This window comes from Acinonyx jubatus, chromosome D2 (assembly GCF_027475565.1).
Source record: "Acinonyx jubatus isolate Ajub_Pintada_27869175 chromosome D2, VMU_Ajub_asm_v1.0, whole genome shotgun sequence".
NCBI lineage: Eukaryota > Metazoa > Chordata > Mammalia > Carnivora > Felidae > Acinonyx > Acinonyx jubatus.
The window spans coordinates 28,321,713-28,341,178 of NC_069393.1; the positions used below are offsets into that span (position 1 = coordinate 28,321,713).

A 19,466-nucleotide genomic window follows, 5' to 3' on the forward strand; every position below is an offset into this window, starting at 1 on the left:
ATGTACAACTTGCTTTTCTGTTAAACCCACTACTTTTTGAACATGGGTTGGACCAAAAAAAAAAAAAAAAAACCCCAAAAAACTAGACCAGATCATTCAGAACTGATTCTCCCTCTTTCTTGACCATGACAATCTCAGATACAAAAAAAAAAGAATTCAGTGCTCCCGTGAGAAAAATCAGCCAGGAAGAATTATAAGATACCCATTCCCCAAAAAACAAAGTTATCTGGTAGTCACTCAAAAACTACTTAACCAATTACAAATTTACAAACTTAAAAGTGAAAAAAAAATGTACACAGCTTCTATGTAGCAATACTAGTTTTACCTGGAAGAATTTTCTTACTGATTGAATTCATGCCTGTATCTCAACCACTGGTTTGGTGCCAGGAAATTCCTAGGTATTCACTAAATAGTTTCCGAATGAATTAGTACTTCATTTTATGACTGCAATTATATTGAAAAAAATTTTAGAATTTTCCAGGTTAACTATTAGCAATCATTATTTTCCTAAGTCCACAATTTATATAACTGTAATTGGAAAAATATAGATTTAGCTTTTACTATGTGCTCTGCACTGTGTTTACTGCAATGACAGAGACAATATAAGATTTGTCCCTGCCCTCAAGGAGCTTGGGATTCAGTTTTAAAAGATCATCCAAATGTTTACAGTATGAAACCATAAGAACTATCAGGCTTCAGAGAAGGGATGGAAGACTAGAAAGATCAAAGAAGGCTTCAGACATCTAAGGTGAGAAGGAGCGAGAGGATTTAGGAAGAAATCTACTCATTTATTCATTCATTCAACAAATACCTATTGAATTACTAAAGTGACTCACTGGGAGTACAAAACAACTGTGAGCTATGGGAGGTCAAGGACCTTGTTTTGAAACCAAGTCTAAAACTATTTTGAGAGGGTAGCTCACAATCTAAAAGAGCAATCGGGCAACCATGTAATCAAAACATTGCAATATTGTGTGATAAAGTCTATAACAGAAGTATGTGTAGAATGCCATAGAGGCTTCAAGGAAGATGTGATTATTTTGCCTGGAGTGCAGGATAAAGGAAGCATTCACACAGGAGGTGTCTCTTTAGTTTGAGGAGACCATCAGTGGAGGAGGAAGCAAGTGCAAAGGCCTAGAGACAAGTGTTTTCAAGGAACTGCAAGTACTTGACTATGTGAAGAACATGGGTAACAGATGAGCAAAGATGAGAGGAGGATCGAAGAAGTAGGCAGAGGAATGGGTCCTTTTAGGCCAGGTCAACTTAACATGTTTACATAAAGGCACCGATGCTGGAGTAGTAATATTTTTATATGACAGGGAGGAGACTGACCTAATTTGAAAAGAGAGTAGAGCCAGATGATTTTGCAGAACCTTGACAGCAAAGCAGAATAGTTCAGACTTGGTTTCAAAACCACCTGGAAATGATTTAATGTTATGTATAGGGAAGTACCAAGATGAAAGGGGGCATTTAAGTAGCATTAGTCTGGAAGAATGAGTTAGACTTGAAAAGAATGGAGTCAAGAGGCCAATTAGGAAGCTGAGGAAGGTAACCCAGGCATCAGATGCTCTGATCAGATTTGAATGGGGGCAATGGGAAAGCAGAGAAAAATGCAAGCGAGCAAGATTTAGAAGAAAAGAAATAAAACCAAACTTGGTGACTACTGGATAGGAAGGATGAGTAAAAAATGCTACTCCACGTGCTTGAAGACGGATACCTGAGATTATAATGGGGTCATTGGCAAGGGCTAAGAAAATGGAAGAGGTGGCTGATTTATGGCGGAGGTTAATAATTGGAGTATGAGGAGACTGAGAGATGATATCCAAGTAGGCAGTTGGAAATGCAGGACTGAAGGTCAAATGGGAGGGTAGTGGAACTGGAGACATTCCAAGGAATGACCTGGACACTGGGAAATCTGGACACAATATCTCTGTAATTACAAAGGGACTATATATAAGCAGGTAACACTTGGAACTAACTTCCGCTAGTGCCAGACTGGAGTAGTGTTTTCCAATCTTCTTCTAGCAGTAACTCCTCCTCCCACTTTTCTCCCCACAATGAATCTGTTACATGTTATTCCAACACACACACACACACACACACACACACACACACACACACACACGCAAACACATATTTTAAAAAATTTGGGTGGCGGCGGGGGGCGGGGAGCCTGGGTGACTCAGTCGGTTAAGCGTCCGACTTTGCTCAGGTCATGATCTCACGGTTTCTGGGTTTGAGCCCCACATCGAGCTCTGTGCTGACAGCTCAGAGCCTGGAGCCTGCTGGGGATTTTGTGTCTCTCTGCCTCTCTGCCCCTCCCCCACTCGTGTTCTGTCTCTGTTCAATTTTTTTTTAACTTTTATTTATTTTTGAGAGAGAGACAGAGACAGAGAGACAGAGTGTGAGTGGGGTTGGGGCAGAGAGAGATGGAGGCACAGAATCCGAAGCAGCTCCAGGCTCTGAGCTGTCAGCACAGAGCCCAACACGGGGCTCGAACCCACAAGCCCTGAGATCATGCCCTGAGCCAAAGTTGGAGGCTTAACCTACTGAGTCACCCAGGTGCCCCTACAAACACATATTTTAGAAAGATAAAATTAGAGCTTTTGAAATTGAAAAGCATTGGGATGGAAGAAGCCTGGAACTCCTGAGGCGTCTACACAGAATCCAGGGACACAGATTTTGATCCAGAGAATTCCTTAAAAGTGCATTAAAATAATAATGAGACATTTCAGTTTACCATATGGGAATATGACAGTCAAGGAGAATAATATCCTTTTCATTTTTGCAAGAAAATGTTCAAGTATATCTGGCAACTGAGGTCTAACCTTGTATCTGTGTAATCAGCATTTTTTTCCATGTTCTTATAACTCTGGTTTAGCAAATTGAAAAATCATCTTTAGTATATTTGTTGATTTCCAAGTTAATTGGGCAGAAATTATCTTGTTCTGTAGAGGTGAGATCCTATATCACTGAAGGTAGTGTTTTTGAAAGCTTAATTTTGGACATAGCTTCATTGGAGGAGTTGTCTTAGAAAATGAAATACATTCATACATTATGCACAGATGAAAGAGTCTGCAGGAATTCACAGCAAATGGCCATGATCCCTTTTTGTATCCTGACTTCAAATTCTTTTCCCAGGAATGTACAGCTGCGTCACACTAAGTATGGTTGCTTGTACACAACCTTCTGAAGCAACACAAATTTACCCTTTATAGATGTCAGTGCCTGCTTTGGCTGTTTCGTTTTCCTATTGCTACTTCTGGACCTTGGCCTGCAAGTGATGTGCTCAGAAAATAAATTAGTTATAAAGACAAACGATATTTTAAATGATTCAGGGGAAATACAAAAATATTATTAGAAGTAATTATATATGATACATAGTGAAAAAATATAAAAATATTTTGAAATATTACATTATTTAGGGGCTTTTTCTTCTACCTTTTGGGAAAATCTAGATGCCTTCGTTCACTCATTTATCCAACCAATACTAAATGCCTACAGTGTGCCATATACTGTTATACAAACAATAAACAAAAATTCACCAAAATTATTATATAATTACAATTATGATAAATGTTATAAAGGATGGTGCATATAGTGAAGGCACAAAACCTTACGGGTAGGCTGTGAAAGGTTTTCTTAAAAGGTGATATTTAAGCTCAGAAATAAAAGATCCCTGGGAGTTAGCTCAGCAAAGTGGGGTTTGGGGAAAGTGTTTCAGGGTGAGGGAATAGCAAATTTGGAGGCCTTGAGTTTGTAAGACCGTTGTTGACTTTAATGAATTAAAAGAACTGGTATCCCTAGAACATAAAGAGAGAAGAGGAAATGGTTTGGGATAAGTCCAAAGAAGGGCAGAGGTGACATTTTGAGAGCCTCGTAGAACACTTTGGGTCAGCATGATCTGAGACCTCAGTGAATACGCAAATTTGCAGATTCCACCTTATACCTACTGAATCAGGATCTCTGAAAGTGAGGCCTAGACATCTGTGTTTTAACAAACTCCTGTTTGTCTCCATGCTGAGAATTTTTGCAATTTCTTCAGAGGCATCCTTACTAGGAGGGACCTTCCCCAGGTTGCATTCTTTGGTAACACTTTAGCACCTGCTTCTCAGTTCTTATTCCAACAGTACACTCCTCACAGACTTCTATTGTAGTCACCTCACCTTAGTTGGTGGTGCTTTGAGGCAAGATCTGTTCTGAGGTGGAAAACCAGGCTAATTTCTGTGGTGTCCACTTGGCCCATGGGAAGACATCTTTGCCCCTGTAAACTTTGGAAATTTAGGCTCCTTCCACTGAAGTCCTCTCTCTTTGTCCTTCCTTCTTGGGCAATACTAAATATCCTTTCACCTTAAATGTTTTTGAGGCAAGAGTTTGGTATAAATTCTCTATCCCCACAAACTCCAGAACCTCTCCAAGTCCTTGCTACTTGCCTACCAACTTTCTTTAATCAGTCTCTTGACTTCATATACACTCCCAGAGTGGACAAAGATCACCAGACTGAATTGTCTGAATTGTTTTCTAAAGTATATTTTGAATAGATACTGAAGAATATTTACATACATATATGTGCATAATATAAGAATAATAGCATAGACGTCTATGTGTCCACATATCCATTATTTTTAAGACCACTGTCTTCCTAATGCTGCCCCTTCCTCCCATCTCAGAATAACCATGAGCTCAAATCTTGTGTTTTCTCTTTAGATTTTTCTTTTTTTTAATGTTTATTTATTTATTTTTGAGAGAGAGAGAGAGAGCGAACAGGGGAGGAGCAGAGATAGAGAGACAGAGAATCGCAAGCAGGCTCTGCACTGTCAGTGCAGAGCCTGATGTGGGGCTCGATCCCACAAACTATGAGATCATGACCTGAGCCAAAATCAAGAGTCAGATGCTTAACTGACTAAGCCACCCAGGCACCCCTCTCTTTAAATTTTTCTTAATGGTTTTTCTTCATAGTTTTACAACGTATCTTTATGTCTCTATATAATATTGATATGGAAGTATTTACAGGTGAATGACACAAAATCCTAGACTTCCATTAAAATAATTCAAGGCGGGAAAAAATGGAGAATATAAAAGAAACACCGGGGCGCCTGGGTGGCGCAGTCGGTTAAGCGTCCGACTTCAGCCAGGTCACGATCTCGCGGTCCGTGAGTTCGAGCCCCGCCTCAGGCTCTGGGCTGATGGCTCGGAGCCTGGAGCCTGTTTCCGATTCTGTGTCTCCCTCTCTCTCTGCCCCTCCCCCGTTCATGCTCTGTCTCTCTCTGTCCCAAAAATAAATAAACGTTGAAAAAAAAAATACATTAAAAAATAAAAGAAACACATTTGCCATTTGTTGATAATTTGTTGAAGCTAAGTGATATGTGTATGGTGGTTCATTATACAGCGTCTCTACTTGTGTTGTTTGAAAATTTCTATAATAAACAGCTTTAAAAAGTACTATTAGTGAAATTCACATGTATTTTTTATGTAAGTGGAATTGTAACATACATATTCTTCTGCTGTTTCAATCTTTTCTCTAAAAACTATATCAATGACATTGCATGTAACTCTAATTCACTCATTTTCATCACTATATAGCATTTTACTGTAAGGCTAGAAGATTGTATTATTGATGTACAATTTTTCCTGATATGAACAATGTTATTATAAACATTCTAATATATTCTCCTGGTGCATGAGTGTGTCTAGGCATGGAATTGCTGGTGGAGTACGTACAACAACTTTATAGTAATACCAAATTTTTTTCAAAAGAGTTGTTTCAACTTACATTCCCACCAACATCGCATAACAGTTCTGGTTGTTCTACATCATTGACAATATGTGTATTATCAGACTTAAATTTTTGCCAGTCGGATAGGTATGAAATGGTATATTGTAATTTTCATTTTCATTTCCACAGGTTTTAATGAAGTTGAGATTTTTAAAAGCATGTCAATTGACATTCAGTGTTCACTTCTATGAAGGGCCTCTTTATATCTTTCATGTTTCTATCAATTTGTTTGTTTTTTCTTATTGACTTGTAAGACTTTTAAAAAATCTGATTAAGATACTAATCATATGTCATATGTGTTATGAAAACATCCTCTCTGGGTTTGACTGGCCTTTTTCTTTTCTCTATGGTATCTTTCATAATTAGATATTTTTAACTTTAGTATAAAATTAATTACATTTCTTATGGTTTTCTAATGTTTATTTTTGAAAGAGAGAGAGAGAACAGGGGAGGGGTGGAGAGAGAGAGAGAAAAGAGAATCTGAAGCAGGCTCCATACTGTCAGCGCAAAGCCAACTCAGGGCTTGAAGCCACTGACTGAGATCATGACCTGAGCCAATGTCAGACACTCAATCAACTGAGCCACCTAGGTGCCCCTGTGGCTTTGGTTTTTATAGTATGCTAGCTTAAGAAATTTTTCCTAAGTGGCGCATGGCTGACTCAGTTGGTTAAGCGTCCAACTTCAGCCTAGGTCATGATCTCGCTATTCCTGAGTTGGAGCCCCTCATTGGGCTCTGTGCTGACAGCTCAGAGCCTAAAGTCTGTTTCAGATTCTGTGTCTCTCTCCCTCTCTCTCTCTGCCCCTCTCCCATTCACTCTCTGTCTGTCTGTCTCTCAAAAATAAACATTAAAAAATTAAAAAAAAATTTTTTTTCTAACCTCAAAGTAAGATATTCTTGTATATTGTCTTCTAAAAGTTTTATAATCATGTATTTCACATTTAAGTTTTTAATCCATTTAAAGGTGATTTTGTGTATGGTATGAAGCAGAGAATCCATTTCAGATTATTTTTAGGTTATTTTTATTAATTATTTTTATTTTTAGATTGGATAACCAACTGTTTAATCTCTAGTTTATTGAAAAGTATATCGTCCCCCCACTAATCTATAATGCCAGCTCCATTGTAGGTCAAAATTCCATAAACATGTGGAGCTAGCTCAGGGCTTTCTATTCTTTTTCTGTGGTTTATTTACTGCATTGCAACAGAGTATTCATCGTTTTTATTTCCAGCCTTTTCATTTTAAGAATTTTTAGCTCTTCTTGACCTTTTGCTCTACAATATAAATTTTAGAATCATCTTTTCAAATTCCATAAGAATTTTTGTTAATTTATTAAGATTTTGGGGATTGCATTGAATCTGGAGACCAATTTAGGAAGAATTTGACAATTTTAAAATATTGAGGCTTCATATTCAGGATCACAGTATAGTATATTTCTCCATCTATTTAGGTTACCTAATATTAAGCCTGAATAATTTTTTCTCTGAGTCTTACAAATCCTTGGCTAGATTTATTGATAAGTACCTCATTTTCATGATGTATAAGTGATAGGTTTTTAAAAAACTATATTCTATATTTGTTATATATAGATATGCAATCGACCTTGTACATTGGTTTTCTAACCAATGTAAACTTGCTACATTCTAGAGATTTTCTATAAATTTTGGGGGGAGGGGGCATTCTTCCTTTCCAATCTTGTGTCTTATATTTCATTTTCTTGACTTATGGAACTAGCTAAGCTCTTCTCTACAATGTTAAAAAGAAATGGTGACACTGGGTATTCTAGTCTTATTTATAATCTTAAAGGGAATACTTTCCATTTTTCACCACTACATAAGATTTTGTTTTTAAGTTTCTTTTGTTTAGGAAAATTAAGATTTTTTTAAATCATGAATGGATGTTGGATTTTATAAAACATTTTTCTGCATCTATTGAGATCATTATCTGACTTTTCCCCCTTTATTCTTTTGATATAGTAAAGAATAGTGATTTCATAATGTTAAGCCAAACTTGAATTCTTAGGATAAACAAAATCAACACCATCAGAGTGGTCCCAAATTCAACAAATAGAAGAATTTCTTCTGAACAAAATTTTAGCATAGTCAACAGAAGAAAGGGGAAAAAATGATACTTTAAAATATATAACAGTAGAAAGATTCAAGTACCTTGCATCAACAGAACTAGAAAATTCAATATGTTCATTTGTTCGTTCATTCAATAAAAATTCATTCAGCACTCACTATACATCAGGAACTATTCCAGGCAGTTGAAATTCATTAGTAAATAAAACAAAGTTTCCTGCCAAATTCTATTCTACTTGACATGAGGGAAATAGATGATAAACAGTAAATTCAATAAATAAGTAAATTGTATAGTAATTTAGTAATAAGTACTATGAGAGAAAGAAAAGGTAAGAATTCTAGAAGGAGACAATAAAAAGTCTCTAGTCAGCCCAGTCCAAAGTAATGTAGTCCTTTAAAAATTTATTTTAGGGTTTGTGTTCATTTTCACTTTATTAATCCTCACTTTTATTTTTTCTAATTTTTTAAATATTTATTTCTGAGAGAGAGAGAGACAGAGCATGAGCAGGGGAGGGGCATAGAGAGAGGGAGACACAGAATCTGAAGCAGGCTCCAGGCTCTGAGCTGTCTGCACAGAGCCTGATGTGGGGCTTGAACTCAGGAACTGTGAGATCATGACCTGAGCCAAAGCTGGTCGCCCAGCCAACTGAGCCACCCAGGCACCCCAATCCTCACTTTTATTATTAAAATTGGTTATGTGGTAAGAAGTGGTCTTGATATCTTGATATTAATCAACTGCTTATTTATGTTTTTCTTAAGTTACCAAGAAGTTTCCACCTGGAAGAACTTAATAAATTTTAATAAAATTTCAAGCATAAACATATCCTCCCCTTGTACTCCCAATGACTGAAATACAGCCATTGGTCACAAACACCTAAATTTGTTAACTCAGTAGCAAACAGGACATACAAGACATCAGTTTGTGTCACAAAATCCAACAAAACTTGGAGTTTTGTTAGGAAACGTCTACAATTATCTTATTGTCCAATATATTCCAGAGTCTAATGCAGTCTGTCTAGGGAAGAGTCACTCTGATGCATGGAGAGAGCTGAGGATGTCATGAAGTAAACATACAACCTATTGTCTATTTTAGGCCCTGTACACTTCACATAAGAGATCAGGCATTGTTAGACAAAGCTGGTTTAAGGCAATTCAAAGAAAGTTATTTTCTAGCCCCCAAGCCTTCTTGAAAGATGAAAACAAAACAGACTTGAGGCTATCATAATCCTAATTTGAATTTATTCATTTAACATCCATACAGCAAACATTTTTTTGGAGTAGCTGTGATGTGCCATACACTGTGCTAGGAACCAGATAAACAAATGATAAACAAAACAAACGTGATTATCTCTGCCCTATGGTGTTTACCATAGTAAGGTAGAGCAGTAAGGGAGAGCAATATTAAACAAACAAACCTACAAATCAATGTATAATTATAAGTAAAGGAAACAAACATGAAAAGGGAATTATAGGAGGTAGGACAGGGACATTGGAAGGGCTGGGGCAGAGCTAAAGAAATGTTCTGAGTAATCATTCCTTTAATGAGCATTATTGCTGGTGAGTCAGAATAACACATTCAAATTACGTTTAGAAGTCATTAATGTGCTAAAGCAATGAGTCATAACATTTATCCAAGCCATATTTTTTATAAAATAGTAACCTAACAGCAGTAACCAAAAATCCAGTTAAATCTGAAAACGTGTCTCTTCAGCGTTTTCATTCCGAGGCTTGGCAGCTAGCCAAATTAGCAGATCTGGCAAGCTACGCTTAGTGCTTTAAAACTGGGTCCTTCTTTTTCATTTGGACCTGCCTTATTTTCCCAGATCACTGACTCATTTCTGTTAAGCCATGAATCACGTCTGGCACTCCTGTCCTTCTGTAAGTGTCATGAGGATTTGGCATTCTAAAACGTGCACCTTGGGCAGGGCATTTCTGTGAAAACATTCCCTAACATGGATAGATGTTTGAAGACAGTGTGTTTCCTTCTTAACCTCAGAAGTCTTCAGGATAGCCAAGTAAATTTTAATACTTTTTTGAAGGCATCCTGACCAGCACATTATTTCTGAGTGGGTCATGGTATTAAAGTCAGAGTGACGGTTACTGATTGTTCTGTGGGACTGGCTGAAGCTATCCTGCCATCTGAGTAAGAACAAAAACGTTTCTGACAGGGAGTTTGAGTATTTGAATCATTTCACTTATTGACTTCTGGCTGTCCAATTGCTCTAGATGTTTCCACTCTCATTTTGGTAAGGAAGAACAACATTAACTAAAGAGATGAGATAACCTTATAATGTTTATATAAGGGAAGATATTTGTTTATTTGTTTTGAATAGTTATTTCTATTTGCTTTGTCAAATTAATACAGGTACATTGCTTAAAAAGTCAAACAATATTAAAGAATAGAACCATTTCAACTCGCTTTGCAGTTTCCTATTTATTTACCTCTAGATTTCTAAATAAAATGCCAGTAGTTTTCAATTTTTTTGTTCTCAGGACCCCTTTACAATCCTAAAAGTTATTGAGGCCCAAAAGAGGTTTTGTGTTTATAAGTTACATCTATATTTATCATATTAGAAATAAAACAGAAATTTTTTAAATAGTTGTTTCTTATTCATTTTTAAATAACAATAATGAACATGTAAGCGTAAGTAATTTTGAGGGGTGCCTGGGTGGCTCAGTCGGTCAAGCGTCCAACTCTTGATTTTGGCTCAGGTCATGGTTTCACAGTCGTGAGATCCAGCCCCGCATCAGCACAGAGCCTGCTTGGGATCCTCTGTCTCCCTCTCTCTCTGCCCCTCATTCCCCTCTCAGAAATAAAAAATAACAATACTTTTATGAAAAATAACTTTTCAAAAAAGTTTTTAGTAAGAAGAGTGACATTGTTGTTCATTTTTTGCAAATCTCTTTAATGTCTGGCTTAATAGAAGACAGCTAGAGTCTCATATTTGCATCTGCATTCAGTTTGTTGTAATATGTTGTTTGGGTTGAAGTAAACTTTTAAAATCTGGTCTTACAGAGATGCGTAATTGGAAACAGGAGGAATATTTCAATAGCCTTTCAGGTAACATGGATATTCCTATTTGGTACTACATCAAAATTCAGTTAGCAGTAGTTTCTTAAAGCATAGTTGCAGTGTGAAATCTGAAACCACACCAGTGAACTTTTGTGTTGGTGTTTTTTGGGTTTTTTTAACCAATGAACTTTTGTACTCCGCTTTACTAAAACCCTTTGTCCATCCTGAAGTTTGAACAGATAATATCATGCATTGGTAATTTGGAAAATGAGTAATGCCGATCTTCTGAATGTTGACACATTTTATTATCTAATATTAAAAAAACACACCTGTTAATATCATCATTTGATTTCATCAAAAAGCCTTTATATATTGGGAAGCCCTAAATTTATGATGAGAGATACAAGTTTTCAAAACTTTAATTTTTCCTTGAAAGCTCCAATATTGTTTTTCATTGGCAACAAGGGTATTGGTTATCTTTTCACCGCAAACAACAGGCTTATTTCATTCATTTGTGAGAAAACATCTGCCAGATACCCAGGTCTGAATAATCATAATTTGCCAGTTGTTTCAAGTTCAACTATTGTTTCATGCATTTAATGCTCAGTTCAACTCAAAAAAATCACACCAGTGCTCTTCCATATCCAGTAGTAATGCTTTCTGCTATTTCCCATTTCGCCACCTACAATGTTGAAAAGATGTAAACTCAAGGTTGAGATTTAATAAAGGGCATGATTTGTACTGCTTCAACAAGGACATTTTTAAGTGAAACTGAATTTTTTTTTTAACTGCAAGTGTGGAAGTGAGAAACACAGTGACCACAAGTCAACTTTTGGCAGTGCCTTAACTTGCGCTTGCACCAGCAATTCTACTCACTGTGGCTTTTGCACCATCAGTGTAAATGTCAACACAGTGAAAAGGCAAACAATACTTTAGTATTATATAAAAGTAGCTTTGTCTTCGCAGAAAGTGAACTATACTTTGAGAACCACTGTAATATGCTTGCACCACTCTTGTCTGGTCTTCACTAACCCAGCACCTTTTCCCCCTCATTGTCTCTATATAATCATATCACACTGTTGTTTTAAAAAAATATTTCATGTTTACCTTGTTGTTACTATGTAAGTATTATTCACTGACAATACAAGTAGGGTAAAATGAATGTCTCCTTGCTTGTACAACCTTTTTTTTTTTTTTTGAAGCTGGAGTGGATTACTGTCTTGTTGTTGCTGTTGTTATTGCTGTTGTTGTTGCTGTTGTTGTTGTTGTTGTTGTTGTTGTTGTTATGTGCTTAGTTCAGCAGTCCTATCACAAATTTGTCTCAATTCTCCAATATATTTGTAAAATGTCTCCTAAATATTCTGTCTCATTCAGTTGAGCCACAAGGCCTATTTGTTTCTCTGTAGAGAAATCTCTCCAGAATCCCTTCTCCTTGTTCCAATATGAAGCAGGTGCTTATGCAGCCAGTGACTCAGCCTTCACCCCTGGGCATCCCCTTACTGCTTAGAATAGAGGATGTGACCTGCCATGGGTATCTCAATGCTTATTTCCCAAACTTGAAATCAGTCACCCTATTTTAAGCTCTGTGTCTTTTCCCCATTATCAGGCTGTTTCCACACTCCAAAGTTGTATTTCCAAATTCTGAAACTTGGTAGGGTTCTGCAGCAAAAATTGGCTTCTTTCATTGACATCCCCAAACAGGCACTTGATTTTCAGATTTTTCAACTCTCTCGGCTCCTCAATTTGCTTTCCACCTTCCAGAAATTTGTGGGGTCTCAGGTCTGCTCTTGTCTCCCTTCTCATTCTTTTGGTTCTTGTACTTTTATACCTTTTAAAAATTCCTTTATCCTCATTTTAGGGGCATTTCAAGAGGGGAGTAAAGATAAACACATGTGCTTAATACATCTTGTTTGACTGGACGCTCACTGTTTGTATTTAAACTACACATGCTCTGAGGATCAGTTCATACGAGCTCCTCAGGGTATTACTGAGATCGATGGCTTGGGAGATTTATGGACCCATTTCAGCAACGACATATACTGCTACTGTCACAAGAGATCAAAAACTGGCATAGAATTGATGAAGCTAGTAATAAAGTTCTTATAAAATATTAACTATCAATCCTTTCCATCATTTGGTCTTTCAACAAATCCAACAGTTATTTTCTGAATACCTACCATGCACCAGGGCATTGGTGAATAAGACTAATAAGGTCCTGTCATGGACTTTACAGTGGAGCAAACAATGGCAAAGTGAACAAGTATATAAGACAGTTTCAGATAATAAGTACTGTAAAGATAACAAAATAGTGCAGCATGATAGAGTATCTGAGGTTAAGGTGGCTACATTAGGAAGAGGGTCAAGAAAGGCCTCTCTAAGGTTAAGATAACACTTGAGCTGAGGCCTCAATGGATGAGAAGGACCTATCTTTGTAGAGATCTGGAGAAGAGGATTTCAGAAAGAACAAAATTTCTAACATGGAGAATAGTTTAATGTGTTCACAGAGTAGAAAAAAAAACCCAGTGTGGTTGGAACATAGTGAAGGGAGGGTGGCAGGAGAAGGTATCTAGAAGTCAGAGCTGGGAAAAGCACATTTGGATGTAATCCCAAATAGAGGTGATTAATTGAAACTATGGGATGAGATAAGATGGCCAAAGGAGAGAATACAGAAAACTTTATATTCTCTGTGCATGCTGCAAGAGCATATAAAGCACTGTACTTACCTTCAAAGAATTGACCATCCAGTGACATTTGTGGGACAAGACAAATCCCCAGAATAGAGAATAATAAAAGACAGTGTATAATCAAGCCTTGCATGACATAGTACAGGTTTTTTTAAGTGAAGTTAGAAAAAATAACAATCATTGAGAATCAATGGTAAAAGGTTTTCTGTAAAGGAGGTGATATCTGAGCCAAACTGATAGATGAGGTATATGTGTAGTAGCTCAAAAGCAGAAAAAGAGAATCTCAGATAGGAAAACATGAGCAGAGACTTGAATGTTGAGGTAAATATGACATATTTATGGAAGAGTAGAGAAAATCTTGACTGTTGAGAAGTAGTTGAATGGGCAAATTTGATTTGGAATTGCTTTATTCATGGTTGGAGGGAGGGATTAAAACACTGAATGGTTAGAATTACAGTCTAGATTAGCAATTGCCCAGACTCCTTTAATTTCTGAATAATGGTAACACCTCTCCACCTAACTACTTTTTATTATGATGTTAATTAATAATTATTTCAAAAAATGAAAACAATATAAAAAGAGGCACACTGAGATATCTCACTCCTATCTGTCTTCATCCACCTTATTTCCCCTCATTCTCAATAGGGAACCACTTTTGATTTTCATTTCAATCTTTCCAGTTTTCTTTATGTAAATGCAAGCAACATGACTATATCTTATTTTTGCCCCCTGTGTTAGTTTCCTCGGGCTACTGTAACAAAGTTCCACAAACTGGATGAAATAAACTCTCACAGTTCTAGAGGTTAGAAGTCCAAAACCAAAGTGTCACCAGGGCCATGCTCTCTTTGAGACTCTGGGCAGACTCCTTTCTTGTCTCTTCCAGCTTATGGAGGTGGCTGTCAGTCCCTGGCATTCCTTGACCTGCAGCTGCATCATGCCAATCCCTGCCTCTGCCATCACATGCCATTCTCTCTGTGTGTCTCTGCCTTCTCATAGGGTTTTCCTCTTCTTAAAGAACCTCCTTCATGCTAAATTACTGCCTAACCTAGTAATTTCATTGTAACTTGATTATGTCTGCAAAGACTCTATTTCCAAATAAGGTCATATTCCCAAATACTGGTGCTTAGGACTTCAACACAGCCTTTGGGGGAAAATAATTCAACCCATAACAACCCACATTTTTTACATAAACACTCCATATTCACTATTCTGTAGCTTCTTGTTAAAATTTTAACTATATATCTTGGAATTCTTTCCATATCAATGCATAGTGATCTTTCTCCAACTCTTTCTACAGCTGCATAGTGTTCCATTATGTGGCTGTACCATAGTTTATTTCATGAGTCTCCTAAGTGTAAGGATGGACACTTAGATGGTTTCCAATCTTTCGCAATTAAAAAAAAATTTTTTTAATGTTTATTTATTTTTGAAGGAGAGAAAGAGACAGAGCGTGAGTGGGGGAGGGGCAGAGAGAGAGGAAGACACAGAATCCGAAGCAGGCTCCAGGCTCTGAACTGTCAGCACAGAGCCCAATGCGGGGCTTGAACTCACAAACCACAAGATCATGACCTGAGCTGAAGTTGGACACTCAACCGACTGAGCCACCCAGGCGCTCTTTTCACAATTTTTTTAAATGTTTATTTATTTTGAAAGAGAGAGAGATAGAGAGCAAGCAGAGAAGGGGTAGAGAGAGAGGGAGACAGAGAATCCCAAGCAGACTCCACACTGTCATTGTGGAGCCCAGTGTGAGGCTCGAGGTCACAAACCGTGAGATCATGACCTGAGCTGAAACCAAGAGTCAGATGCTTAACTGACTGAACCACTCAGGTGCCCCAATCTTTCACTATTTAAATTAGTAACCTGAATGTTTGTCATTTTGTATGCATGCAAGTGTATCTATATGATAGATTCCCACAAGTGGGATTGTTGGGTCAAAAGATAAATGCATCTGTAATTTTGGCAGATATTGCTGTATTGATTTCATAAGGGCTGCACCATTTTACGTTCCTAACAGTGAATGAGTCATCAAACGTTTAGACTTTTGCCAACGTGTTACATGAGATATTGTATTTCTGTGTAGTTGTCTTTTTTTTTTTAATTTTAAAGAGAGAAAGTGAGAACAGGGGAGAGGGGCAGAGGGAGACAGAGAGAACCACAAACAGCACAGAGCCTAATGCAGGGCTTGATCCTACAACCCTGGGATCATGACCTGACCCCAAATCAAGAGTCGGACACTCAACTGACTGCACCACTCAGGCCTACCTATTTGTGTAGTTTTGATGTCTTTTTCTCTTACTATGTACCTCCACATTTTAAACATTATTTTATGTATTATTTTATGTAAACTTTTAGCCAAAAAAACTATAATAAATATTTCTAACTTCAAATATATAGAATCAAAATAAAATATCATAACCTATAGAAACTTACTTCACTTAGGTCATTTGTCAAAATTGGACCACTACTGAAGAATGTGACCCATCCTCTTTACTCCGATGATTCAAGTAACTGAACTAAATAATTTTCATTTAGCTAAGTTAGATGCAATTTCATAGTAGGGAAAGAGTACACTCAACCTCATGAACTTTTTAAAAATTTTTGTTTATTTGTTTTTAATTTTTTTAATGTTTATTTATTTATTCTGAGAGAGAGCGCATGCAGAAACAGAGGAGGGATGGGGTGTGGCGAGGAGAGAAAAAGAATTCGAAGCAGGCTCTGTGCTGTCAACATAGAGCCCAACATGAGGCTCGAACTCACTAACTATGAGATCATGACCTGAACTGAAATCAAGAGTCAGATGCTTAACCAACTGAGCCACTCAGACATGCCAATGTCATGATCTTTTAGTACCTTAGATTCTCTCCAAATAAACAAAGTAGCACTTACTTAATGCATAGTATAGAAAGCTATACATCTTTTTAGGAGAAGCCAAGCTCCACATCAAAGACTCTGCTCCTTGTGGTTGGCTATATTTGCTTTCTAATCCATCTTCTCTCAGTTGTGTAATTCTTAATAGGAGCCATTTTCTAAATACCATTTAATGTTCTGATTCTAAATTGTCACAGTTTTCTTCTTAGGGAACAATCTGAAGCATCTATGCAATTTCACACTTCAGTCATGTGTAATATTCCCTTCCTCACAGGTGGTACTGTGAAGGCAAGGAGCTTGAAAATTCGCCAGACATTCATATCGCCCAGGCAGGAAATCTGCATTCACTGACCATTGCTGAAGCCTTTGAGGAAGACACAGGACGCTATTCCTGCTTTGCTTCTAACATCTATGGGACAGATTCAACCTCTGCTGAGATTTATATAGAAGGTAAAACAAAATGCTCTTAGAATATGGCCCTTACTAGTAAGACATATATTTATAATAAATATTTATCAAGGGCCTACTGTACCACACACTCTTCTAGGCAGTGGGGACAATAGTAGTGAACCAAATAGACAAAGGTTCTTGGACGGATGGAATTTACACTCTAGTGGAAGAGACAAAAAAATAGATGAGGTAAATGAATAAAGTATGTAATATGATATGTTTATGAAATTGTTCTGATAATAAATTCCAACATGTATGTAGTGTGTGGGGTTAAGTGTCCTACAATTTAACTCAGTTCTAACACCATTTACCTGGATATAGTGTCAGATCCAACAGGTTAAGAGCTTAGTCCTCCAAGATTACTCCTACCTCACTTCAGATGCCAATTACAAGTATGAGGTCCCCAGGCTACTCACAACTTCTGTCTCATTTGATTACAAATCAGAGGTTTCCACAATCCCCTCCTTGGGTTCAATTAATTTGCTAGAGTGGCTTATAGAACTCAGGGAAACACTTTCATTCACCAGTCTATTAAGGGATATGAGAAAGGATACAATGAACAGCCAGATGAAGAGATACAAAGGGTGAGGCCTGAGAAGGTCCAGAGTGCACGAGCTTCTGTCCCTATAGAGTTGGGGTGTGTCACTCTCCCAGTGTGGATGTATTTGCCAACCTGGAAGCTCTTTGTACTACTGGAATTTTTATGGAGGCTTCTCCATGTAGGCATGATCAATTATTATCTCCATTTCCTGCCCTCTTCCTCCTCAGGAGGATGGGGGGCAGGGATGCAAATTCCAAGCTTCTAATCATGGCTTAGTCTTTCTGGTGACCAGCCCCCATTTAGGAGCCATCCAGAGTCACCTCATTAGAACAAAAAATGCTCTTGCACTCTAATCACTTAGGAATTTATAAGACTTTAGGAGCCCTGTGGGGGTCAAAGACAGATATTAGAACAAGAAATGCTCATAACTTAGGAAATTACAAGTGTTAGCAGCTCCATGCTGGGAACTGGGAGCAGAGACCAACAGATATATTTTCTGTATCTCACAGTATATATAAGCCCTACGGAAAAAACAGAAAGCAAGAAGATAGGAAGTATGCATATGTATATTTGTGTGAATGCACACATGCATGGGTATGTGTATGGGTATGTCTGTGTGTATATGGGTGTGTGTGTGTGTGTGTAGGCTTTAGCTCTACAGATAGGGTGGTCAGGGAAGACCTCACTAACCAGATGACATATGAGTGAAGACATGGGGGAAATGAGGGAGTGAACCACAAGGATAGTCAAGGGAAAACCACTCTAGGCAGAGAAATCAATAAGTACGCTAACCCTGAGGAGGGAGTGAGTCTGTGTATAGATATAGAGATGAGCCAATATGGCCAAAATGGAGGAAACATGGAAGAAAGTAACAGATGAAGTCAGAAGTTCCAGATGGGTAGAGGTGGGAGGAGGCAGGTGAGAAGATTGTATAGGCCTTTGTAGGTCATTGTAAGGCCTTTGGCTTTTACTTTGAGGGAGATGGGAAGCTGTAGAGGATTCTGAGCAGAAATGTGACATAATCTGACTTAGCTTTTAATGGAATCACTCTGGTTCCTCGTTGAGAATATTCCTCAGAGAGTCAAGGGTAGAAGCAGGAAGACCATTTGGGAGCATTAGAGAAGCATTTACGTCCACACCAAACTTACATGACTAATTTTAGGGGAGAAATAAATTTGTCTTCTTTATATATCTACCAAATTTTTGTTCCGTTTTATCTCATCTCTGGATTTTTTCTGAGGACCATTCTTTAGCACTTTTATCATCTATAATACCTTATGTATGCCTTGGTTTTAACACTTAAGCATTGTATTATTTTGGTGTAAGTGCTCATTCACCAACCAGATTGTAAAACTGGGACTGTCTCATTCTTTTTTGTATCTGTAATACTTTATGTAGTACCAAGTACATAGTGGATATTTGATAAACATTTATTGAATAGATGCATGAATAATGATAAAAATGAATAATGCATGGTAGAAATGTGTTGTATGTTTTTATCCTCAAATTTTTGGAATACAATAAATACCTCCAGATTTAGCTCAGTTATATCTTGCTGGAATTCACTATCTTGAAAAGGAAATCTGAGATCAAAGCTTTGCTAACAGTGCTGAGATTGGACTACTGATTTTTTTAATTTGTGGCAACAGAACTTCAAACACCCCCACTCCCAAATGAAGTATGCCTTGTTAATATTAGGGGTGGACGGAAGAGTATCCACCTACACCTACAATGTTTAGAATCCAGTGTAATCCCTCCTTTTATTTAATGTGTGTAGGCCAAGAGCAAGAGGATTTACAGACAGCATAAAACGTCTGCAAAGACTGCTCTGTTAAAGACATCAGCAGGTGTTTAATACACAAGAGCACTTGGCATTTGGACCAGTTAATTTGAACTCTGTCACTAACTAGCCATGTGACCTTGAGCAAGTCCTTCAACTACTTAGGGTCTGTTTCTCATCTATAAAATTGGGTGTTAGTGTAGGAAATCCCTGAGTTCTTTTCTAGGTCTAGAATTCTATAGGTCTTCAAATGCCTAGGAACTAGTTTAAGAAAT

General features: G+C 37.4%; 1 protein-coding gene across 3 annotated transcripts in view; it reads left to right on the forward strand.

Annotated features, from left to right (window-relative positions):
• MYPN (myopalladin) overlaps positions 1-19,466 on the forward strand; it is a 111,957-nt gene that overhangs the window by 30,515 nt on the left and 61,976 nt on the right. For all 3 annotated transcript variants that reach the window (XM_027062111.2, XM_027062110.2, XM_027062109.2), the window contains exon 3: positions 16,695-16,870. In XM_027062111.2, coding sequence (XP_026917912.1) covers positions 16,695-16,870 — 176 coding nt within the window. The remainder of the gene's footprint in view (positions 1-16,694; positions 16,871-19,466) is intronic.